The 17105-nt window shown below is 48.8% G+C and overlaps 5 protein-coding genes across 5 annotated transcripts in view; 3 read left to right on the top strand and 2 right to left on the bottom strand.

Moving 5' to 3' along the window:
- Window positions 1–1298, top strand: part of LOC108579569 (DNA topoisomerase 3-alpha) — a 3987-nt gene extending 2689 nt beyond the window's left edge. Inside the window, exons 8-11 of the mRNA XM_017943141.1 lie at window positions 13–544; window positions 634–856; window positions 938–1143; window positions 1219–1298. Of these exons, the coding sequence (XP_017798630.1) occupies window positions 13–544; window positions 634–856; window positions 938–1143; window positions 1219–1259 (1002 nt within the window). The 3' untranslated portion in view covers window positions 1260–1298. The remainder of the gene's footprint in view (window positions 1–12; window positions 545–633; window positions 857–937; window positions 1144–1218) is intronic.
- A 204-nt stretch (window positions 1299–1502) lies between these two features.
- LOC108579505 (protein chibby homolog 1) lies at window positions 1503–2345 on the bottom strand. Its single transcript, XM_017943049.1, has 3 exons — window positions 1927–2345; window positions 1691–1806; window positions 1503–1586 (listed from the first exon to the last, which is right to left on the bottom strand). Exons 1-3 carry the CDS (start codon window positions 2108–2110, stop codon window positions 1503–1505), a joined length of 384 nt encoding a protein of 127 aa, XP_017798538.1. The 5' UTR covers window positions 2111–2345.
- LOC108579523 (85/88 kDa calcium-independent phospholipase A2) lies at window positions 2138–5359 on the top strand. Its single transcript, XM_017943076.1, has 4 exons — window positions 2138–2156; window positions 2521–2883; window positions 2951–3041; window positions 3144–5359. The coding sequence occupies exons 2-4, from the start codon at window positions 2657–2659 to the stop codon at window positions 5205–5207; spliced, it is 2382 nt and encodes a 793-aa protein (XP_017798565.1). The 5' UTR covers window positions 2138–2156; window positions 2521–2656; the 3' UTR covers window positions 5208–5359.
- Window positions 5360–5843: 484 nt separating this feature from the next.
- On the bottom strand, window positions 5844–9902 carry LOC108579524 (transcription factor SOX-8-like). Its single transcript, XM_017943077.1, has 4 exons — window positions 9785–9902; window positions 7977–8154; window positions 7790–7877; window positions 5844–6641 (listed from the first exon to the last, which is right to left on the bottom strand). The coding sequence occupies exons 1-4, from the start codon at window positions 9900–9902 to the stop codon at window positions 6066–6068; spliced, it is 960 nt and encodes a 319-aa protein (XP_017798566.1). The 3' UTR covers window positions 5844–6065.
- Window positions 9903–13044: 3142 nt separating this feature from the next.
- The window catches only part of LOC108579504 (transcription factor SOX-9-like), a 6243-nt gene continuing 2182 nt past the window's right edge, over window positions 13045–17105 (top strand). Inside the window, exons 1-5 of the mRNA XM_017943048.1 lie at window positions 13045–13334; window positions 14554–14700; window positions 16205–16549; window positions 16623–16928; window positions 16996–17103. Coding sequence (XP_017798537.1) covers window positions 13114–13334; window positions 14554–14700; window positions 16205–16549; window positions 16623–16928; window positions 16996–17103 — 1127 coding nt within the window. The 5' untranslated portion in view covers window positions 13045–13113. The remainder of the gene's footprint in view (window positions 13335–14553; window positions 14701–16204; window positions 16550–16622; window positions 16929–16995; window positions 17104–17105) is intronic.

Genomic DNA, 17105 nt, shown 5'->3' with positions numbered 1-17105 from the left:
TGTTATTTCTAGTGTCCGGGAAATGTGCGTAAATTGAAGTTCAAATTACCAAGAAACGCGTTCCCTATTTATGGTACTAGTTACACGACTTGCATAGGTGGTTGTGATTCTATGTTTAACGAATTGTTGAATGTAAAGAGTGAAAGTATTAAAAGTCAAAGTGGAAGAAGCGATAGCGGGTATCGTAGTATGTTGGACGGGACGACATCGACTGCCGTTTTAAATCCACCTCTAATAAAGAACAACGATGCTCCTCGTCCGTCGTCAGACGTTAGAAGTACTGTACCTGTAGGGGTTGTTCGAAATCCGAATAGTAATCGTAATAATAGAGGCGGATCAAGTAATAAGGGAAATGCGAAAAGAGGAAATCATTTGAAAAACGATAGAAATAATGGTGAATCTGTGAATAGTAGTGAATTAAGATTGCTAAGAAATGAAGAGAATAATAGAACATGGGGCAACATCGATAACGATAATACCATTACGTGTAAATGTAACGAAAATGCAATTGAATTAAGAGTAAGGAAAGAAGGGCCGAATCATGGTATACATTTTTTAGATATCTTTGCGAAAGATTTTTCTTCGAATATGATTGATTATTATCTAAGATTGTTTGTTCACGACGTATTTTAGGAAGATTATTTTATAAATGTGCAAAACCTCGAGGGAGTGATTGTGATTTTTTTCTTTGGGCACCTGAGAATGCACATGAAATACAAAACACCCGTAGAGATACAAATCAGACGTTAACTGCAAACACGAGCGCAGGTTCAAGTACTCATACTAATTACCACAGAGGTGCAGCTACAGCATTAAATAGTGACGTTAAGTGTGATTGTAACGAAATGGCAAAACAGTGAGTACATAAACGTTTGAGAAAATTCTTCTATTTTCTGTAATATTTCACGGAAGTAAGTTTTACGTGTATGCACTGTAGAAGGATTGTACAGAAAGATGGCCCTAACAAAGGACGTTCGTTTTATTCTTGTCCTAAAAACATGAACGAGTCTTGCAAGTTCTTCCAATGGGCAGATGAAAGCAACGAAAAAAGAAAAGCATCGAAAGGACAGAAAACTGAGTATTCGCAAAAGAAGTCTCGAGTTGTTACTGGTAAGAGAAAATGTGGCATTTGCGGAATAGAAGGTTCGTATTTCTTAATCGTTTGCGAAAAATGTTCTACCTTTTAAAGTATTTATTATGTTAGTATTTTGCTTGTAGGACATACAAGAAAGACTTGCCCTGAAAACGCAATGGATTGACAAAAAGAAGTGTATATAGAATTAATAAACTTACAGAGGTTGAATATGATGATACGAATCTAATTACATTTACATATACAGTAAATATACATATATACATCTACATAAATGTAGATGCGTACGAATAAGTTAATGATTAGTGAATTGAAACTAAAATTGTAATTGTATATAGATACTTTTTATATAAAAACTGTAAATATGAAAGAAACGATGAAGCGTGAATTGAAGTAACGTATTTAAGTATCAAGATTCATTGTCTTTGTTATACGACTTAAATCTATCCAGTTCTTCCTTTTGTGATTGAAATTCTGCAGTTGTCTGTGTTAACTGTGGAAATAAAACGGTGATAATTTAGTACAAAGGAGAATGAATCTACATACTTACTATGTTACACATTGTGCGATAAGAGTAAAATACAATTAATTAATAACCATATCCAGAAGTACTTCAAATTTTAACTTTAGCAAGTTGTTTTCGTCTTCTAATCTTTTTATTTCCTTCTTCAGTCTTTCATTTTCTTTGTACGTGCCTCCAATTTTCCCTGACTCTGTAACATGAATTTTATACAATAGTAACAATAACAAGAAACGTAAAATGTTGTCGTTGTCGTCGTCATCGTCGTCGTCGTCGTCGTCGTTTTAAAATTAAGTTGTAGGTATTATTTTACCTGGAATCCACGAACCAGACTTGAAAACAGTTTCCTGGTCTCCCAGTTTTAAACGTATAGGTCCAATATTCGGTCCAAGTTCCTTTTCTATGCATTTTGGACCGAAATCTTTGTTTGCTAAAAAAACTGCTGCTTTTCTGGTGGGCGTCTTTTTTGGAGAGAATTTATTGGAAAACAATGGCATCGTGTATACCAACAAGCGTAAAGGTTAAGTACTTGTGCGAAAAGAGGTAATGTAAAAGCGAATATCTCAAAAGCGAAACATATTTATCTTATTTTAGTGTTTAAAGTTGAATAATAAGAAAAGTGATAAATTGAGGAACGAACGAACGGGAGGGAAATAGCAGAAAGTATTTTATTCGATCGAGTTAGACAACTGGAATTGTACTTTGACATTGTTAGTGGAACTTTTCGTATATGACAGTTTCGAAAGTGTATTCATAGGGAATAATCTCGGTAGGACACATTTTCTTAACAGTGTGAAAATTTTCGTTTACAATTGTGACGATCTTTTTGACAACTGCGGTGTTTGAATCCAATTGAAGTTGTACACATTAAGTATCTTACAATATTTCCTTTTTGTGCAACGTACAGGTCACGCGTCGTAATAACGTTCTCGGAAAAAATGATCAGTGGAATCTTATATAATTGGCTAAATTGTTGGAACAGTTTGATAGTCAATTAGAATAAGTGCTGTCATAGTTTTCGTTGATAACCTAAATTATCGATTATGGCTTGGCTGGGAACGATTGCCAGCAACGTTCTACGAAGTACCGGATATAAGGACTGGCTTACGCCGAACGAAATTCTAGAAGTTAAGCCTGAAAATTATAGTAATCGGCATATCGAGAGCCGCGAAGATGCTATCGTACTTTATGGTCCAGGAAAGAAGAGTGAGGAAACATATGAAATCGTTCTTCACAGACCTTGTACGGAAACATTGCATCAGGCTTATAGGTAAGTTACTCGGATAAACGGTGATAAATGGTAGAAGAATAATTAGCTAAAATAAGGAAATTTTCAGTTTGTATCGTTCAGAAGAGAGGGAAGCAGCAGAAAGACGTTTTATCGTGTACAAAGACAAGGTTCCAGTACTTGTTCAAATTTGTCAGCAAGTAATTATCTAATATATGAAAAGAAAAAATTGTTTGAAAGATTTGCGGAAGAGAGGGGAGAATTGAGAAATAATGTTTGTTGTGTTTGTTCTTTCAACGCAGATGTGCAACGTGGGCAAGATACAAAAGTTGTGCAATACTTTAGTGGAACATCCCACATGGACATTGGCACATTTAGCAGCTCATTGTACACTTCACAGCGCTTTTGCCCATGCAGTTGTGAATAGTCAATTGAACAGCGGAGACATAGAGACAGGTATATCTCCGTTGCAAGTGGCAGTGCAAAGCAATAATTTGTATACAGTACAGATGTTGATAGAAGCTAAAAGTTCTTTGGAACATTTGGACTATAAGGCGAACACCGTATATCATTACGCTGCCACGTCTACCAAAGAAATAATTCTAGCCCTTGGAGGCGACCGTCCAAACAGTTTGAACAGTCGTAACAGTAACGGGTACACGCCGTTACATCTAGCGTGTCTGAATAACAAACCCGAGTGTGTTAAAGCTCTTCTTTTAATCGGTGCGGATGTGAACATTCCCGCATCGGAAGGTGAGCCTTCTAGTCCTGGTTACGTAGGAGACTTTCTTCACGGTAAGCCAGACGTGCTTCACGCGGAAGACATGAAGTTTGGCGGCACACCGTTGCACTGGTCTTTAAGCAGGGAAGTGATCATTGCTCTGCTCGAGAGCAATTGCGATATAGATGCTTTGAATTTCGACAGGCGTACGGCTTTACACATAATGGCAATGAGAAAACGACTGCCGTGCGTGGTGGCTCTGTTGAGTCATATGGCTTGTGCAAATATCGCGGATAAAGATGGGAATACCCCGTTGCATTTGGCTGTTGCCGAAAACTCGCTGTCTATAGTGCAGTGTCTGATAGGATTCGGAGCGGACATCGACGCCAGAAATTGGAAGTCGGAAACGCCGCGACACCTAACGAATATGAACAATCAGGAGAGCCAGAAGATCCTTTATATTCTGGACGCGGTGGGTGCTCAACGTTGCCCAAAGGAAATGGTCGATTGTAGCGTGGGCTGCAAACACGACGAAAGCTTCACCGGCGTGGCTCCGCAGCAGCCACCGATGGCTGTCCCGCGAACCATATTGGACCAAATGCTTTACGTTTCCGGGATGGATAAGATGGCTACGGAAGGGAAGAGAAAAATAAAAGGCGGTCGTCTTCTTTGTCTGGACGGAGGAGGGATTCGCGGGTTGGTGCTGGTGCAAACATTATTGGAAATCGAATCGATCTTAAATAAACCAATCCGGGATTGTTTCGATTGGATCGCGGGCACATCGACGGGTGGAATCTTGGCTCTCGGTATAGCGTCCGGCAAGTCTTTGCGAGAATGTCAGGCGCTCTACTTTCGCATCAAGGAGGAAGCTTTTCTCGGGATGCGTCCGTATGGTAACGAAGGTTTAGAGAAAGTACTAAAAGATAGTCTTGGTGCTAGTTCGGTTATGTCGGATATCGAGAGACCAAAGATAATGATCACAGCTGTGTTGGCTGAAAAAATGCCGATCGATCTATACATATTTCGCAACTACGACGCACCTAGCGTGATACTGAATATTCCAAAGAGTTCGATGTCTGCTGCTCCTTCGCCACCGAACGAAGAATTTCTTTGGCACGCTGCGAGAGCAACCGGTGCAGCCCCTTCCTATTTTCGATCCTTTGGCAAATATCTAGATGGTGGATTAATAGCAAACAACCCGACGTTGGACGCCATCACCGAAATAAACGAATACAATCTGGCTCTGAAGGCGACTGGACGCGAACAGGAAGTGGTCCCCCTGTCCTTGGTGGTCTCTATCGGCACCGGTTTGATCCCTAGTAGTCCGTTAAACGGCGTGGACATATTTCTACCGGAGACAATATGGGACGCGGCGAAATTTGCCATGGGAATATTGGGTGTTGCGAAATTATTAGTAGATCAGGTAACCGCGAGCGACGGTAGAATCGTGGATCGCGCTAGAAATTGGTGCTCGATGATCGGAGTGCCTTATTATAGATTTAATCCGCAACTGTCGCAGAATATCGCCATGGATGAGAAGAGTGACGAAGTTCTGGCTGACATGATATGGACTGCGAAAGCGTTTATGCACGCAAATAGGGATCAAATAATAGAATTAGCTGCTTTGATAAATCGCGATGTTTAGGTCGTTTTTCGCGTAAGTCATATAATAGCATTGCGTGCGAATCAAACATGTACTACGAGTTGTTGATTGTTCTGTAAACATAGGTATGATTGTGTAGCAGCTATTTGAAAAAGGGCGTCGCTCTCTCTCTCTCTCTCTCTCTCTCTATCTATCTATCTATCTATCTATCTATCTATCTATCTATCTATCGATCCATCCATCTATCTATCTCTCATTTCTTCCCTCTCCCTCTCTTTATATATATATAGGAATCCTACCCGTTTTTCATATTTTCGTCGACCTTTTGACATCGATTGTTGGAGAAAGTAGCGTACTCCGTTTAACACGTTCGCTGCCACCCGAAAATCATCGTTGAACGGAGTTTTTGTGGTTGTCCGTCGCGTCGCGTCGGTACACTGTCGTGTACACTGCTGGGCAGCGAACGTGTTAACGGGGGGAGGGGTATATGGGTGAGAGCGGGAGAGTGGGTTAGGGTGTGCAACTAAACAAACAATAGAAAGTAAATTATACTACATACATACATACATACATACATACGTACATACATACATACATACATACATACGTACATACATACATACATACATACATACATACATACATACATACATACATACATACATACATACATACATACATACATACATACATACATACATACATACATACATACATACATACATACATACGTAGAGAGTTTATCGATGGAAGTAGACAGCTGCTTTATTTGTTTATTTAATCGTAAATGGTATGAATAAATAGGAAAGGAAAGAAAAAGATTAGAAAGCAGTTGAACTCGGCCGACAGACGAGTTTTCTATTATCGCAGGAAGGAATAAAGAAGATGTACGAAACCGATTTACCGAGGGCCCATGTAATAAGGTGGTTGCGTCATAGACGCGGAAATATACGGATAAAAAGAGTGGCTGGAGACAGGCTGTGTTTGATACTCGTTCTCCTCGTGCACCGTATATCCCTCGGGGGCAGAGTAATACTGGCAGGCGTAAGTCTTGCCCGGGTTGGTAACGTCCGTTACCGTGGGATATTTCAAGGGGCTGTCGGGGTATTTGGGTAGGTCGTAAGGCTTGGTCTGCAATTCGGAATACTTTGGAACAGGCTGTTCGTGATACTTGGCGGCGGTAGATACCACCTCGTGATATTTCACGTCGACGTAGCTCTTGGTCATGTTCGATTCGTACGATTTACCACCGTCTACGATCGAGAGATGATCGAGAGGGTATTTGTTGGAATCTGTCGGTGGCCAAGCGGACCTCGAAAGATCGTAGCTGCTGGTTTTGCTCTCGTGGTAGGTCGGTCTCTCCGGGTAGAGACGAGGAGTCGAGTCTAGAGAAGTGCCCGGAGAGGATAAGGTAGTCCGGTGCATCACAATACCCATCTGTTCCTCCGACTTTGGTTTCCGTCGTCGCGGTTGATACTAGAATCGTCGTTTCACCATTTTTTATCTTTTACTTTTACCTTCGGTAAGGGTAAGGTTACCTTGTAATGCGGATGCTGCTTTTTGTGCGCGTTCCTCAGCCTCTCAGCTTCCTCTACGAACGGTTGCTTCTCACCGTCGCTTAGAATCCTGCATTGGTTACATTGGTTCGGGTTAATTCTGGACACGCGGCAATACGGTAGGTACATATATATATACACATATATATATAGCGGTAAATTACACCACCTCCAAAGTTTTCCGAGCGTTTTCGACAACTCGGCATTGTGAAGTTGAGGATACTGATCCGCTAGCCTACGTCTTGCCGCTTGAGCCCAAACCATGAACGCGTTCATCGGACGTTTCACGTGGGCGCTTCTTCGTCCTCCTGCGCGAGAAGTGACCGGAAGCAAGGTCCAGTCGTAGCCTGTAAAAGTAACATACGGTGGGAGAGTGTAGTAGAACGTCGCGTAGCCGATCTTTGCGCGGAATTAGATGGTAAAGAAACGTGAGAGAGAGAGAGAGAGAGAGAGAAATCGGTGAACACGAGTTGAAAAGAAACGAGACGAGTTCCGAGCGTGGTGGTCTTTTATCGGTCGATTCCTCTCAGTCCCTCTTCCAGCGAACACTAAAGCGAAAAGTTATTTGGGTCGACGCGAGTTTTCCGTTCGGAGAAATCTCATGGTGAATCGGATATGCGTCGAATCCTGCATCGGTGTCGCGTGCCGTTCTCTTTAGGCAAGTGTGATAAATTACGAAGGATGAAGTAGAAGAAAAGCGGTAAGAAGGTAGCGCGTGGTTGTACGTTTCTAATTGCCCGATCGGGGCTGGGCGGGGTCGTTAACGAAAAAAGAGAGCGCAAGGAAGGCTAAGCGGAAGGAGTAGGGTGCACCGAGTGCGGCGTGTGTAGATTTCCTGGGAGCTAATTACCACAAGGATACGGTTCACCGACGCGGTTTCTCTGTCGGCTCCTTTAGCGTCCGCTGGAGTCGAGTCTAGAGAAGTGCCCGGAGAGGATAAGGTAGTCCGGTGCATCACAATACCCATCTGTTCCTCCGACTTTGGTTTCCGTCGTCGCGGTTGATACTAGAATCGTCGTTTCACCATTTTTTATCTTTTACTTTTACCTTCGGTAAGGGTAAGGTTACCTTGTAATGCGGATGCTGCTTTTTGTGCGCGTTCCTCAGCCTCTCAGCTTCCTCTACGAACGGTTGCTTCTCACCGTCGCTTAGAATCCTGCATTGGTTACATTGGTTCGGGTTAATTCTGGACACGCGGCAATACGGTAGGTACATATATATATACACATATATATATAGCGGTAAATTACACCACCTCCAGAGTTTTCCGAGCGTTTTCGACAACTCGGCATTGTGAAGTTGAGGATACTGATCCGCTAGCCTACGTCTTGCCGCTTGAGCCCAAACCATGAACGCGTTCATCGGACGTTTCACGTGGGCGCTTCTTCGTCCTCCTGCGCGAGAAGTGACCGGAAGCAAGGTCCAATCGTAGCCTGTAAAAGTAACATACGGTGGGAGAGTGTAGTAGAACGTCGCGTAGCCGATCTTTGCGCGGAATTAGATGGTAAAGAAACGTGAGAGAGAGAGAGAGAGAGAGAGAGAGAGAGAGAGAGAGAGAGAGAAATCGGTGAACACGAGTTGAAAAGAAACGAGACGAGTTCCGAGCGTGGTGGTCTTTTATCGGTCGATTCCTCTCAGTCCCTCTTCCAGCGAACACTAAAGCGAAAAGTTATTTGGGTCGACGCGAGTTTTCCGTTCGGAGAAATCTCATGGTGAATCGGATATGCGTCGAATCCTGCATCGGTGTCGCGTGCCGTTCTCTTTAGGCAAGTGTGATAAATTACGAAGGATGAAGTAGAAGAAAAGCGGTAAGAAGGTAGCGCGTGGTTGTACGTTTCTAATTGCCCGATCGGGGCTGGGCGGGGTCGTTAACGAAAAAAGAGAGCGCAAGGAAGGCTAAGCGGAAGGAGTAGGGTGCACCGAGTGCGGCGTGTGTAGATTTCCTGGGAGCTAATTACCACAAGGATACGGTTCACCGACGCGGTTTCTCTGTCGGCTCCTTTAGCGTCCGCTGGAGGTCGTCTCCCGAACGTCTTCACCGATGCTAACCGTAATCGTTTTCCATGGAAAGGCGAAAGGGCTTGCACCCCGGATAGTGACGGGAATAGAAAAAGTTTCGCGCGAAAAATATATACATAGTTTTTGTACGGGTTGGAAACGAATGGGTTCCGTTTCTAATCGCGCGTTCGACTTGTGGTCGGCGGCGGCGAGCGTATTGGACGAAAATGAACCGGTCGTGCTTTCGAAGTGAATCGAGATAGGAAGGATAATAAGGGAGAATTGGTTAATCGAGGGAAATGGGGGGGGGAGGGGGCCTCGTAGGTTGGCCGAGAACTTTTCCAAAGTATGAATGGCTCTCGACAGGGGAGATGGATATATTACGGTTGACAATAAGGGATTGTGGCTGGGTGAATGAACCGGTGTCTTTCGGCATCTCGGTTGTCAGTGCCGACCTGTCGTCGACTCTTGCTACATTAACTTGTGTACAAAACTGCTCCCATTACCATTGATAGTCTCGTTAACGAGAGGACACCGTTGAACGCATCGCCACCTTCTTCTCTCCTCCCGTTTGAAGGTGGTTGAAGGGATCGGGATTGGATTCGGATCGGGTTCGTTTCGATTACGTGTTTCGTAGGAGGACGCGTTTTCCGCGCAGAGCGACCATAAATCGATCCCCACCATCTACCCTGTTCTCGGATTTAATTTCGTACTAAGATAATTAGTGCCGGTGGCAAACGTTCAGCGGTCTCGCTCTGTTCGCAGCACCTGCCGCGCCCGAATCTTCCTCGAAATCGTCTTTCCTCACTGCCCGGCCCCTCTCCGACTTCTCCACCTCGGCCATCATGCATTTCCCTCGGTCCCACTGGGGGGTATCGCGGGGATAAATCTGAGGAGCCAGCCACCGGGGCCAACTTACCAGCGCCAATTAAAGTGTCCTTAAACGCGAGACCCACACGCCTCCTCCCTGTACACGTTCGACCGTGCGAGAACCGAAAAGGACAATCGGAATTCTTTCGTTTTCTTTCTTTTCTTATACCTAGCCAGAGAGAAAGAGTAGCGAACCTTGAAGTAGCTTGCTGACTGCGTCGTCTAGCGAATTATTGGATTGATCGGTGTTGGATGGTCCGGCTTCCGTTTCCGTTGCAGCCGTCGATGCGCCGTTACCGCGGTGAGCCTCCATTTCCCGAGTACCTGGTGTTCAGTAATGATCACTGGTCGCGTTTAGATATCCACATTCGCGTCGCGAACAATGATTTCTTCCAGGCAGCGCCTCTTCACGCTTCTAGATAAGGAGGAAGAGCTACGAATTTCCTCGAAATACCAAAGTTATCGCTCTTGTTTTCTTCACATAAAACGCGAGAGACGAGGACGCATCGTAATAAAGTGGCCGATAATTAATACCGTGAACCGAGCCTGGTCCCTTCTTCGGGGAGAGACACGGGCGTCGGATCCACTTCCGTCACTTTCTCCGCAACTAGTTCTTCTTGGTTATCGCACCCCGACTCGGGATCTGCCAACCGGTTGCCGACTGTCCGACTGACTGACTAGAGAAGAAACACGGCGGAGGATGCTGTTGGAGGGACCGGGCACCGCGCACCGCGCACAGGTTGGTCCGTACGAAAGAGGCAGAAACGACGAGCACACGTCTGGCACACGCACCAAACGTTGGATGGTAGGCCGCGGAGGCGGTTCCGTGGACCACCTCTACATCTGGTGGGGGGTGTCTAGGATCTTGTTCCTTTTCTCTTCCTCTCCTCGACATCTGCCTTGGTCCTGTCTTTGCCCTGTACAATCCCCTCGGTCTTGTCGATCTTGCCGATCTTCTCTCGATCTTCTCTCGATCTTCTCTCGATCTTCTCGATCGTCGACGAACGAAAGTGAGTAGCGTAGCGTCGCGTCGCGTCGCGCGCAACCAGGATCCCTTTATTTTCGACGAAAGCTCTCCCTTTCTCCCTCTGACCGAATTGTTCGTTTCCCGTAGGCCGTATAATTAGATGGCGCGTGTTTGCGTTTTCGCTGCGACATCGGGAAAAAGAAGGGACGAGATCGGGAGTAGGGTAGGTGGGGTGGGGTGGAGTGGAGGGAAGAGGTATAGTCGAGGACGGAGAATGCGAGGGCATAAATTGAGGAGCGAGTGAAATCTTGTTCTTTTTCTCGTTGCGCGGTCTGCACGGGAATCACCGGGTTGACAGTCACCGTCTTTCTGCCGAGCCTAATTATACAACGAATTTAATGAATGAGTGAGCTAGCAAACACAGTGGCCCATACATGAGCATATATAAACCACGGTCAATGCCGTGTGGCGGCTTTTGTGCTAGATCAAAGGAGGCATCTCGGTTGCACTTTAGAGGATTAATTTGCTGGTGGCGCGTAAACGCGCACTCAGCCTCTCGGAAATGCTCGAGACACTTGGACGGATTATGGATCGGTGGGTTTTTATTCTAGCGTCCGATCGGCGCAGCCTGGCGAGTGCCATATTTTTTTCTCTCTGGGAGAATGCTAATTCGCGGTAGCGAAACTGCACGCGCACGTAGGCGTCTCGATCGCTGGTTCGCGATGCACGCGCTGCAACCGAATCGCGATTCAAATTTAGCCGACCGCGAACAATAATATTGATTTCACCAAGCCGGGATTTTGCTCTTCCTGGGATAAACATCCCGAGGCGCACGTGGCGCCAATATGTGCTTTCGTTCTCGGTATACGCGAAGAAGAATTCGTTTCAGGGCCGTTCGGGAAACGGCGTATCCTTTTTCCGCGGTCGTCCGCCCTCGTCCGCCGTCGTCCGCCGTCGTCCGAACAGTCGCGTCGGAGGTAGAAGGAGGTATCGAGAGCAGAGGAGCGTGGCAGATACGAAATAACGATTCCGCCGATTCCCGGGGGTCCTGGTTTGGAGTTGCGGCGGACACTTGAAAGGATACGCGTCCCCCACCCATCTCGACACATGTAGCCCCCCGGGTGGCGAGCACCGCAACTCTCGGACCCCCAACGGTGACACGGGCTACGCTACATTCTGCGCCGTCATCGCGCGAGAGCAACGGCACGATGTCGTCGCGTACGATCGGTTTTAATATGTACGGGAGCGGGAGGTGGGAAGAGAGAGAATCGGCCGGCGTGTCCCTTCGGAGATCTCGTGGACGAGTGGAACCATCGGCAAGGCACGACCGCACTTGGTGCACCGCCAGGAAAATTGCACGCTCCTCCTTGTGACGTCATTATTGCCGACGAGTGCTCGACCAATCGCCGCCCCCGCGTACGAGCAGCGGAGAGGGAGGAACGAGCGGAGACAAGGACGGAGGGACAGGAAAAGGGAGAGAGGTAGAGATAGGTGGAGCGAGAAGAAACCCGATTGGTCCTACTCCCGGAGGATATCGTGGCCATAGAAAGATCGTGGTCGGCCGTCGGCCGTCGGCCGTCGGCTGCCGGCCGCGAGCAGAAAGAAAGAGAGAGAGAGAGAGAGAGAGAGAGAGAGAGAGAGAGGACTTGGGACTTGTACGTAGCAGAGAACCGAACGACAATCTCCTGGAGGGTTTCGAACTTGGAACGAGTCAGGGTTCGAAAGTTCCCGGTTGCGATCCTCCTCCACCGTGAGGGAGTCAGTCCCTTTCCCCTCGGCCGGTGGCACGATCGCGAAGCAACAAGTGTTACTCGGGCCGTCGCGTTGCCCCGCCTCCAACTACATAGCAGCCGCTGTTGAAGCGATCGGTGGAAACTGCCCTGAGGCGATGCAACCACCTCACTCGAGCGCCGATCGCGCGACCAACTAGAAATCCTCGGCTCGCGTCGGACTCTTTCTCTTTCTCTTGGTCTTGGTCGCGGTCGCGGTCGCGGTCGCCGTTATCTTGACGTAAGTACGTTGTTCCGCGTAAGGAAAGTGACAGCATAGTGTTTGCCGGACAAAGTGCCTTGGTGAGAATTTGCGTGGGCAATTGAGGAGGGTCGGAAGACGTTTTTGGCCTGTTCTCGAACGAGCGGAGAGTGTGCCTGAGAAGAGCGACCGATAGCGGGAACGAAGGGGAAAAGAGCAAAACGGTTCGATACACAAAGGAGAAGAGATTAGGATTGCCGTGGCTTGAGTCACGAAGAGAAAGAAAAAGTGGTTGGAAGATAGACCGGGAGCACGACGCGTTGCCGACGGCTCGAGATGCACGTCCGTTGCGCTCGCTCCGTAATCGAGTGCGAAATTAATTAAACGTGACAAACGTGGGCGCCGATACGGGGGCATCGCCGGCGAGAAAAGGGGAGAGAAACGATCGCGGGTGAAACGGAAGTGACGCGTTGCCACCGCGATAAAATGGTAATTGGAATTAACCGATGAACGCCCGTTGAGAAATCCGTGGATCGGTTACGCGACGTGTATCCTTCCCGTTTCCTCCAAAGTAAAAACCGAGAAGATGAACGACGTGATGGGAGAGGCATCCAGTTCGATCGCGGCGAGCAACGTCGCTGCGAATGCTGCCAGTGCTGGCAGCGGCAGCGGGAACAACAACAATGGGAAAGCGTCGTCTAGCATCGGGGCCGCAGCGGTGACTGGGAACTGTAGCGACAGAATCAGCGCAGCAGTTACCAAAGTTCTTCAGGGGTACGATTGGTCCCTAGTACCTGTTGCTACCAAGTGAGTTTCAAAAACCTTTCGCTTGAACGGTTCGAGCAGCGAGGAAGAGAAGGCGGGAAAGGCAATGCTAACTTAATTATGACGCACTGGTTTCCTCGGCTTGGGAAACGGAAAAATGTCCTCGGCTGCCAATTAACGGAAATTAGCTAATTAATGCCCGATCTCCTCGGTTCTCTTCCCTCCCTCTGTTTTCGTCCGTCGATCGTGGGAAGATACATACGTACGTACAATATAATAAAATATCGAAGAAGGGGACGACGAATTAACCGCAACGAAATTAGCGGCGGGTTTTAAGGTTTTGGAAAGAAGGCGTAGGCATAGGTTAGTCGGCGGAAAATTTCCTGGCTACGCTGCGGTTGAAATCTCCGAGCGTGTATCGGTATGCGCGCGACAGGCTTATCGCGCTAACCCTCAATTATACGGGGTTATCTCGGGGTAGCTAAAGGGGGTACGATGTTTATTTCCGACGATAGTGCCCGATAAAATCGACTAGTTTTAATTCCCATGAAACCCATGAGAATTTCTCCGGAACTGTTGCGCGCGCGCCTATTCTTGGACTTACCGAAAGTGAATTTTTCCGGCAAGATTGGGGAAGGGTAGGGAAGGGAAGATCCGCAGCTGTTGCGCGACCCGCCTACGCCTAGTACTCGAGCACGCAAACGAGGTGTAAAGGACTTTTTGCCTATCTAGGTAAACCGCGTGCGGAGGGGTGCGGAGGGGCGCGGTGACTCGCGTGAAAACCCTTGTTAGTGGAGCCACGCTAATTACCAACGGCTCCTTCGGTTTACACACGGATTTAACGCCCCTCTTATTTCAAAGAGGCCGAAATACGCGTACGAGCCGATTCTTTCTCAGCTGGCTGGTTCGGTTCCCTCGGAGCGAGCTCCTCGATTGATCCGAGAAAGAAAACAGCAGGAGAGAAGGGTCTGTACGGCAATCACGTCAGTCACCGGTCGGACGGGGCAACGGGGTTTTATGAAGTGATCTTCTAGGAAAGAAAGGGATACGTCCATTCTTGCTCGTCACCCGTTGGCAGCGCCGGTGTTATTTTAAGGCCGGTTTTAAGCGTGCCGCGTTCCCTCCGACGACCTGGGGGTGCTAGCGACACGATCCTTTATCATCCTGTATTATCCTTTATTATCCTAGTGCAAGTCACCCGATACGGCTGCCTTCGAAGAAAACAATCGTTTCCATCGAAGATAATGTCCTCGAATTGCAGGGGTTCCGGCGACAAAAGAGCGACTCACGTCAAGAGGCCAATGAACGCGTTTATGGTGTGGGCTCAGGCTGCCAGGAAGATCCTAGCCGATCAGTATCCCCAACTTCACAACGCGGAGCTGTCCAAGACGCTGGGGAAGCTTTGGCGGTGAGATTCAGAGAAGTTTGGAGCGACGGCGGCGGCGGCGACGGCGGCGACGGCGGTCCACGCGACCACTTGTTACCGCGTTCTATTTTTACAGGCGAATTGGCGAGCAAGCTTTTTTTTACGGGGCAGCAACACGCCGAACACGTTCTGACCACGTGGCGTGGTAGGATCGTTTCTCGGTTGACAACCGCGCGAACCTAAATAGTCCCGGCGATTGTTCTGCGAGGATTGTTCTCCGTTTCCTGATCGCGGTACTAACGAGGTGCCCCAGCGGGTCTCGGATCAGAGGACGCCGCGCGCCGACCATCACCCGCCCCACCTGCGGTGAATCGATTCCGATCGCGATTCCGATCCTCGATACCAAACGGCGTTTAACGTGAAAATAGGTTCGCCGATCGGTCGAGTGAAAAATCGAGGGCGCGAGGAGGGAGCAAGTCCGCGTTGTTTGCGAAAAAGGAACGAGTCGAGTACGATATCTACGGCAGACCAGGTGTACGGTAGGCGTCGAAAATAAATCTTGTCCTTTTTCTTCCGGCTCGAAAGGTATCGCGTTCGAATAGTAGAGACGGTGTGTTTGTCGACAAAACGAAAACAGATACGCTCGGTTCATCCTTGGCGCGTGCTAACAGCTGCCGGCCGGTTCCTGCCTCAGATAAAGGGCCCCCCAAGGATCACAATAAACGCCTTGTCCCCGTCAGGTGAATTTTTCCGAAACTGCCGCGCCGCGCCGCGCCACGCCGCGCCACGCCGCGCCGAACAGGTAAACGCGCAGATAAGTCTGACGGAAGCCTCGACGATCTCGCGGTCTCGATCGATTTCCGTTAGTCGTATCCGGCAGCGTTGCGATATCTCGCCAGAGCTAAATTAGCTGACCCTGCGTTGCATCTGGCGAGGAAAAAGAGGAGAGGCTGCGACGGTCCGCTATCGTCGGGCCCTACCGACCAAAAAAACACCGAGGCAAAGTCCATTGACCAGATGGGGGCTCTCTCGTCTCTTTTTCCCAGCAACGGCACTCGCACGTTTCAAGACGACGCGTTCGAGAGCCTGCGCTGGCACTGCTCGCTGCCCTCGGACCTTGGTCGAACCTCCACCATCGCCGTTTCATTTAGGCGGTCGTCGCGCGTTTTAGAAAAATTCACCGAGCGGAGAAGGAGGCCGCGACCGGAAAAGCTTATCGGTCTCGGGGCTTTACGAGCCCAGTGGGAACATAAACACGCGGCGACTCCAGTCGCGCTGGAGTCGAACGAAAGAGGAAGAGAAAGAGTACACGCGTGTGAGTGAGTTGCGCCCTTAAGACTCTCTAACCAGCGGCGAGAAACACTAACCAGACCTCCCATTTCGACTCGCCTCGCGTCGCCTCGCGCCGCCTCGCGTCGCCTCGCGTCGAGTGTAGTATGTACATACATATCTCGTACACGCTGACAGATAGAAACGCTCTCGCGACGTGAGCCGTGCCAGTGTAAAGGTTCACAAACACCGCTAATTATCGCCCTTTTCACCGCAGAGTACTCTCGGACACGGAAAAGAAACCGTTCATCGAGCAGGCAGATCTTCTTCGAGTGATCCACAAGCGCGAGCATCCGGACTACAAGTATCAACCTCGTCGTCGGAAGCAAAACGGGCCGTCGGGCAGAGAAGCCTCGCCCTCGAGGAGCCAGAGCAACGTCACCTTCAACGTGTCCAGGTCGTTGAAGCAAGAAGACGCCAGTCCACGGGGTGGCCCGAACTCTCCGCAGAGCGGAGTCAGCTCTTCTCCCCCGACTACTCCCAACCAAGGATTGTGTCCGCTCACTCCGCCGGCCACTCCGCGTGGACAACAGCACTACGCGGCGAATCAGGTAACGGAACGATTTTCGGCTCGAAAATTTTCGGTTAGCTCGAAAGAGATGGAACGAAAGGGAGGGAATCGGTTGACAGGGGACGGCGAATCAACCGGCGGCGAATCAACCGGCGGCACAGAATAGCGGGAACAGCACCACGGTCTATCAGCACGAGGTGGCGATCGGTTCTTCGAGCGAATCGGCCCAACAGCCTGGCGTCGACTTTCGCTACATCGAAGTCGGGGAGGGGCTGCCGATCGAGGAGGGCCTCGGTCTCAACCTTCCGCTGAATCTGCAAGAGTGCGAGGTCGAGAGCAACGAGCTGGATCAGTACCTTCGGCCTCAGATGCCGCCGACGGTGCACGCAGCTTCGACCGGCACCAGCTCCTCCCAGTGGATATTCAACAGGTGAGGGATCGAACGACGGGGACGTTCTAGAGTCTAGAGACTAAGGGGGACGTCGGACGTTTTTCAGATACGACGAAGAGATGGAGCGACCGAACAAGAGACACTGCGCGGAACAGCCGATCGGCGAGCCGTCCTGGGAGGACAGGGCCCAAACGGAGATCGTCCGATATCACGAGC

The sequence above is a fragment of the Habropoda laboriosa genome, unplaced genomic scaffold (genome assembly GCF_001263275.1).
Source record: "Habropoda laboriosa isolate 0110345459 unplaced genomic scaffold, ASM126327v1 scaffold33, whole genome shotgun sequence".
Classification (NCBI taxonomy): Eukaryota; Metazoa; Arthropoda; class Insecta; order Hymenoptera; family Apidae; genus Habropoda; species Habropoda laboriosa.
Note: the sequence above shows the minus strand (reverse complement) of the source record. Positions and strands in the feature narration are given on the sequence as shown.

Bases quoted from the DNA above. Each gene is read 5' to 3' on its own strand.
- LOC108579505 (XM_017943049.1), bottom strand. From the start codon at position 2,110: ATGCCATTGTTTTCCAATAAATTCTCTCCAAAAAAGACGCCCACCAGA. The intron at 1,807-1,926 runs GTAAAATAATAC...TTCATGTTACAG, and splicing joins GTCTGGTTCGTGGATTCCAG to AGTCAGGGAAAATTGGAGGC. The intron at 1,587-1,690 runs GTTATTAATTAA...TTATTTCCACAG, and splicing joins TTGAAGTACTTCTGGATATG to TTAACACAGACAACTGCAGA.
- LOC108579523 (XM_017943076.1), top strand. From the start codon at position 2,657: ATGGCTTGGCTGGGAACGATTGCCAGCAACGTTCTACGAAGTACCGGA. The intron at 2,884-2,950 runs GTAAGTTACTCG...GGAAATTTTCAG, and splicing joins ACATTGCATCAGGCTTATAG to TTTGTATCGTTCAGAAGAGA. The intron at 3,042-3,143 runs GTAATTATCTAA...CTTTCAACGCAG, and splicing joins TTGTTCAAATTTGTCAGCAA to ATGTGCAACGTGGGCAAGAT.
- LOC108579524 (XM_017943077.1), bottom strand. From the start codon at position 9,902: ATGGAGGCTCACCGCGGTAACGGCGCATCGACGGCTGCAACGGAAACG. The intron at 7,878-7,976 runs GTGGTGTAATTT...TAACCAATGCAG, and splicing joins ACGCTCGGAAAACTCTGGAG to GATTCTAAGCGACGGTGAGA. The intron at 6,642-7,789 runs GTAACCTTACCC...CGACGATTCTAG, and splicing joins AGCAGCATCCGCATTACAAG to TATCAACCGCGACGACGGAA.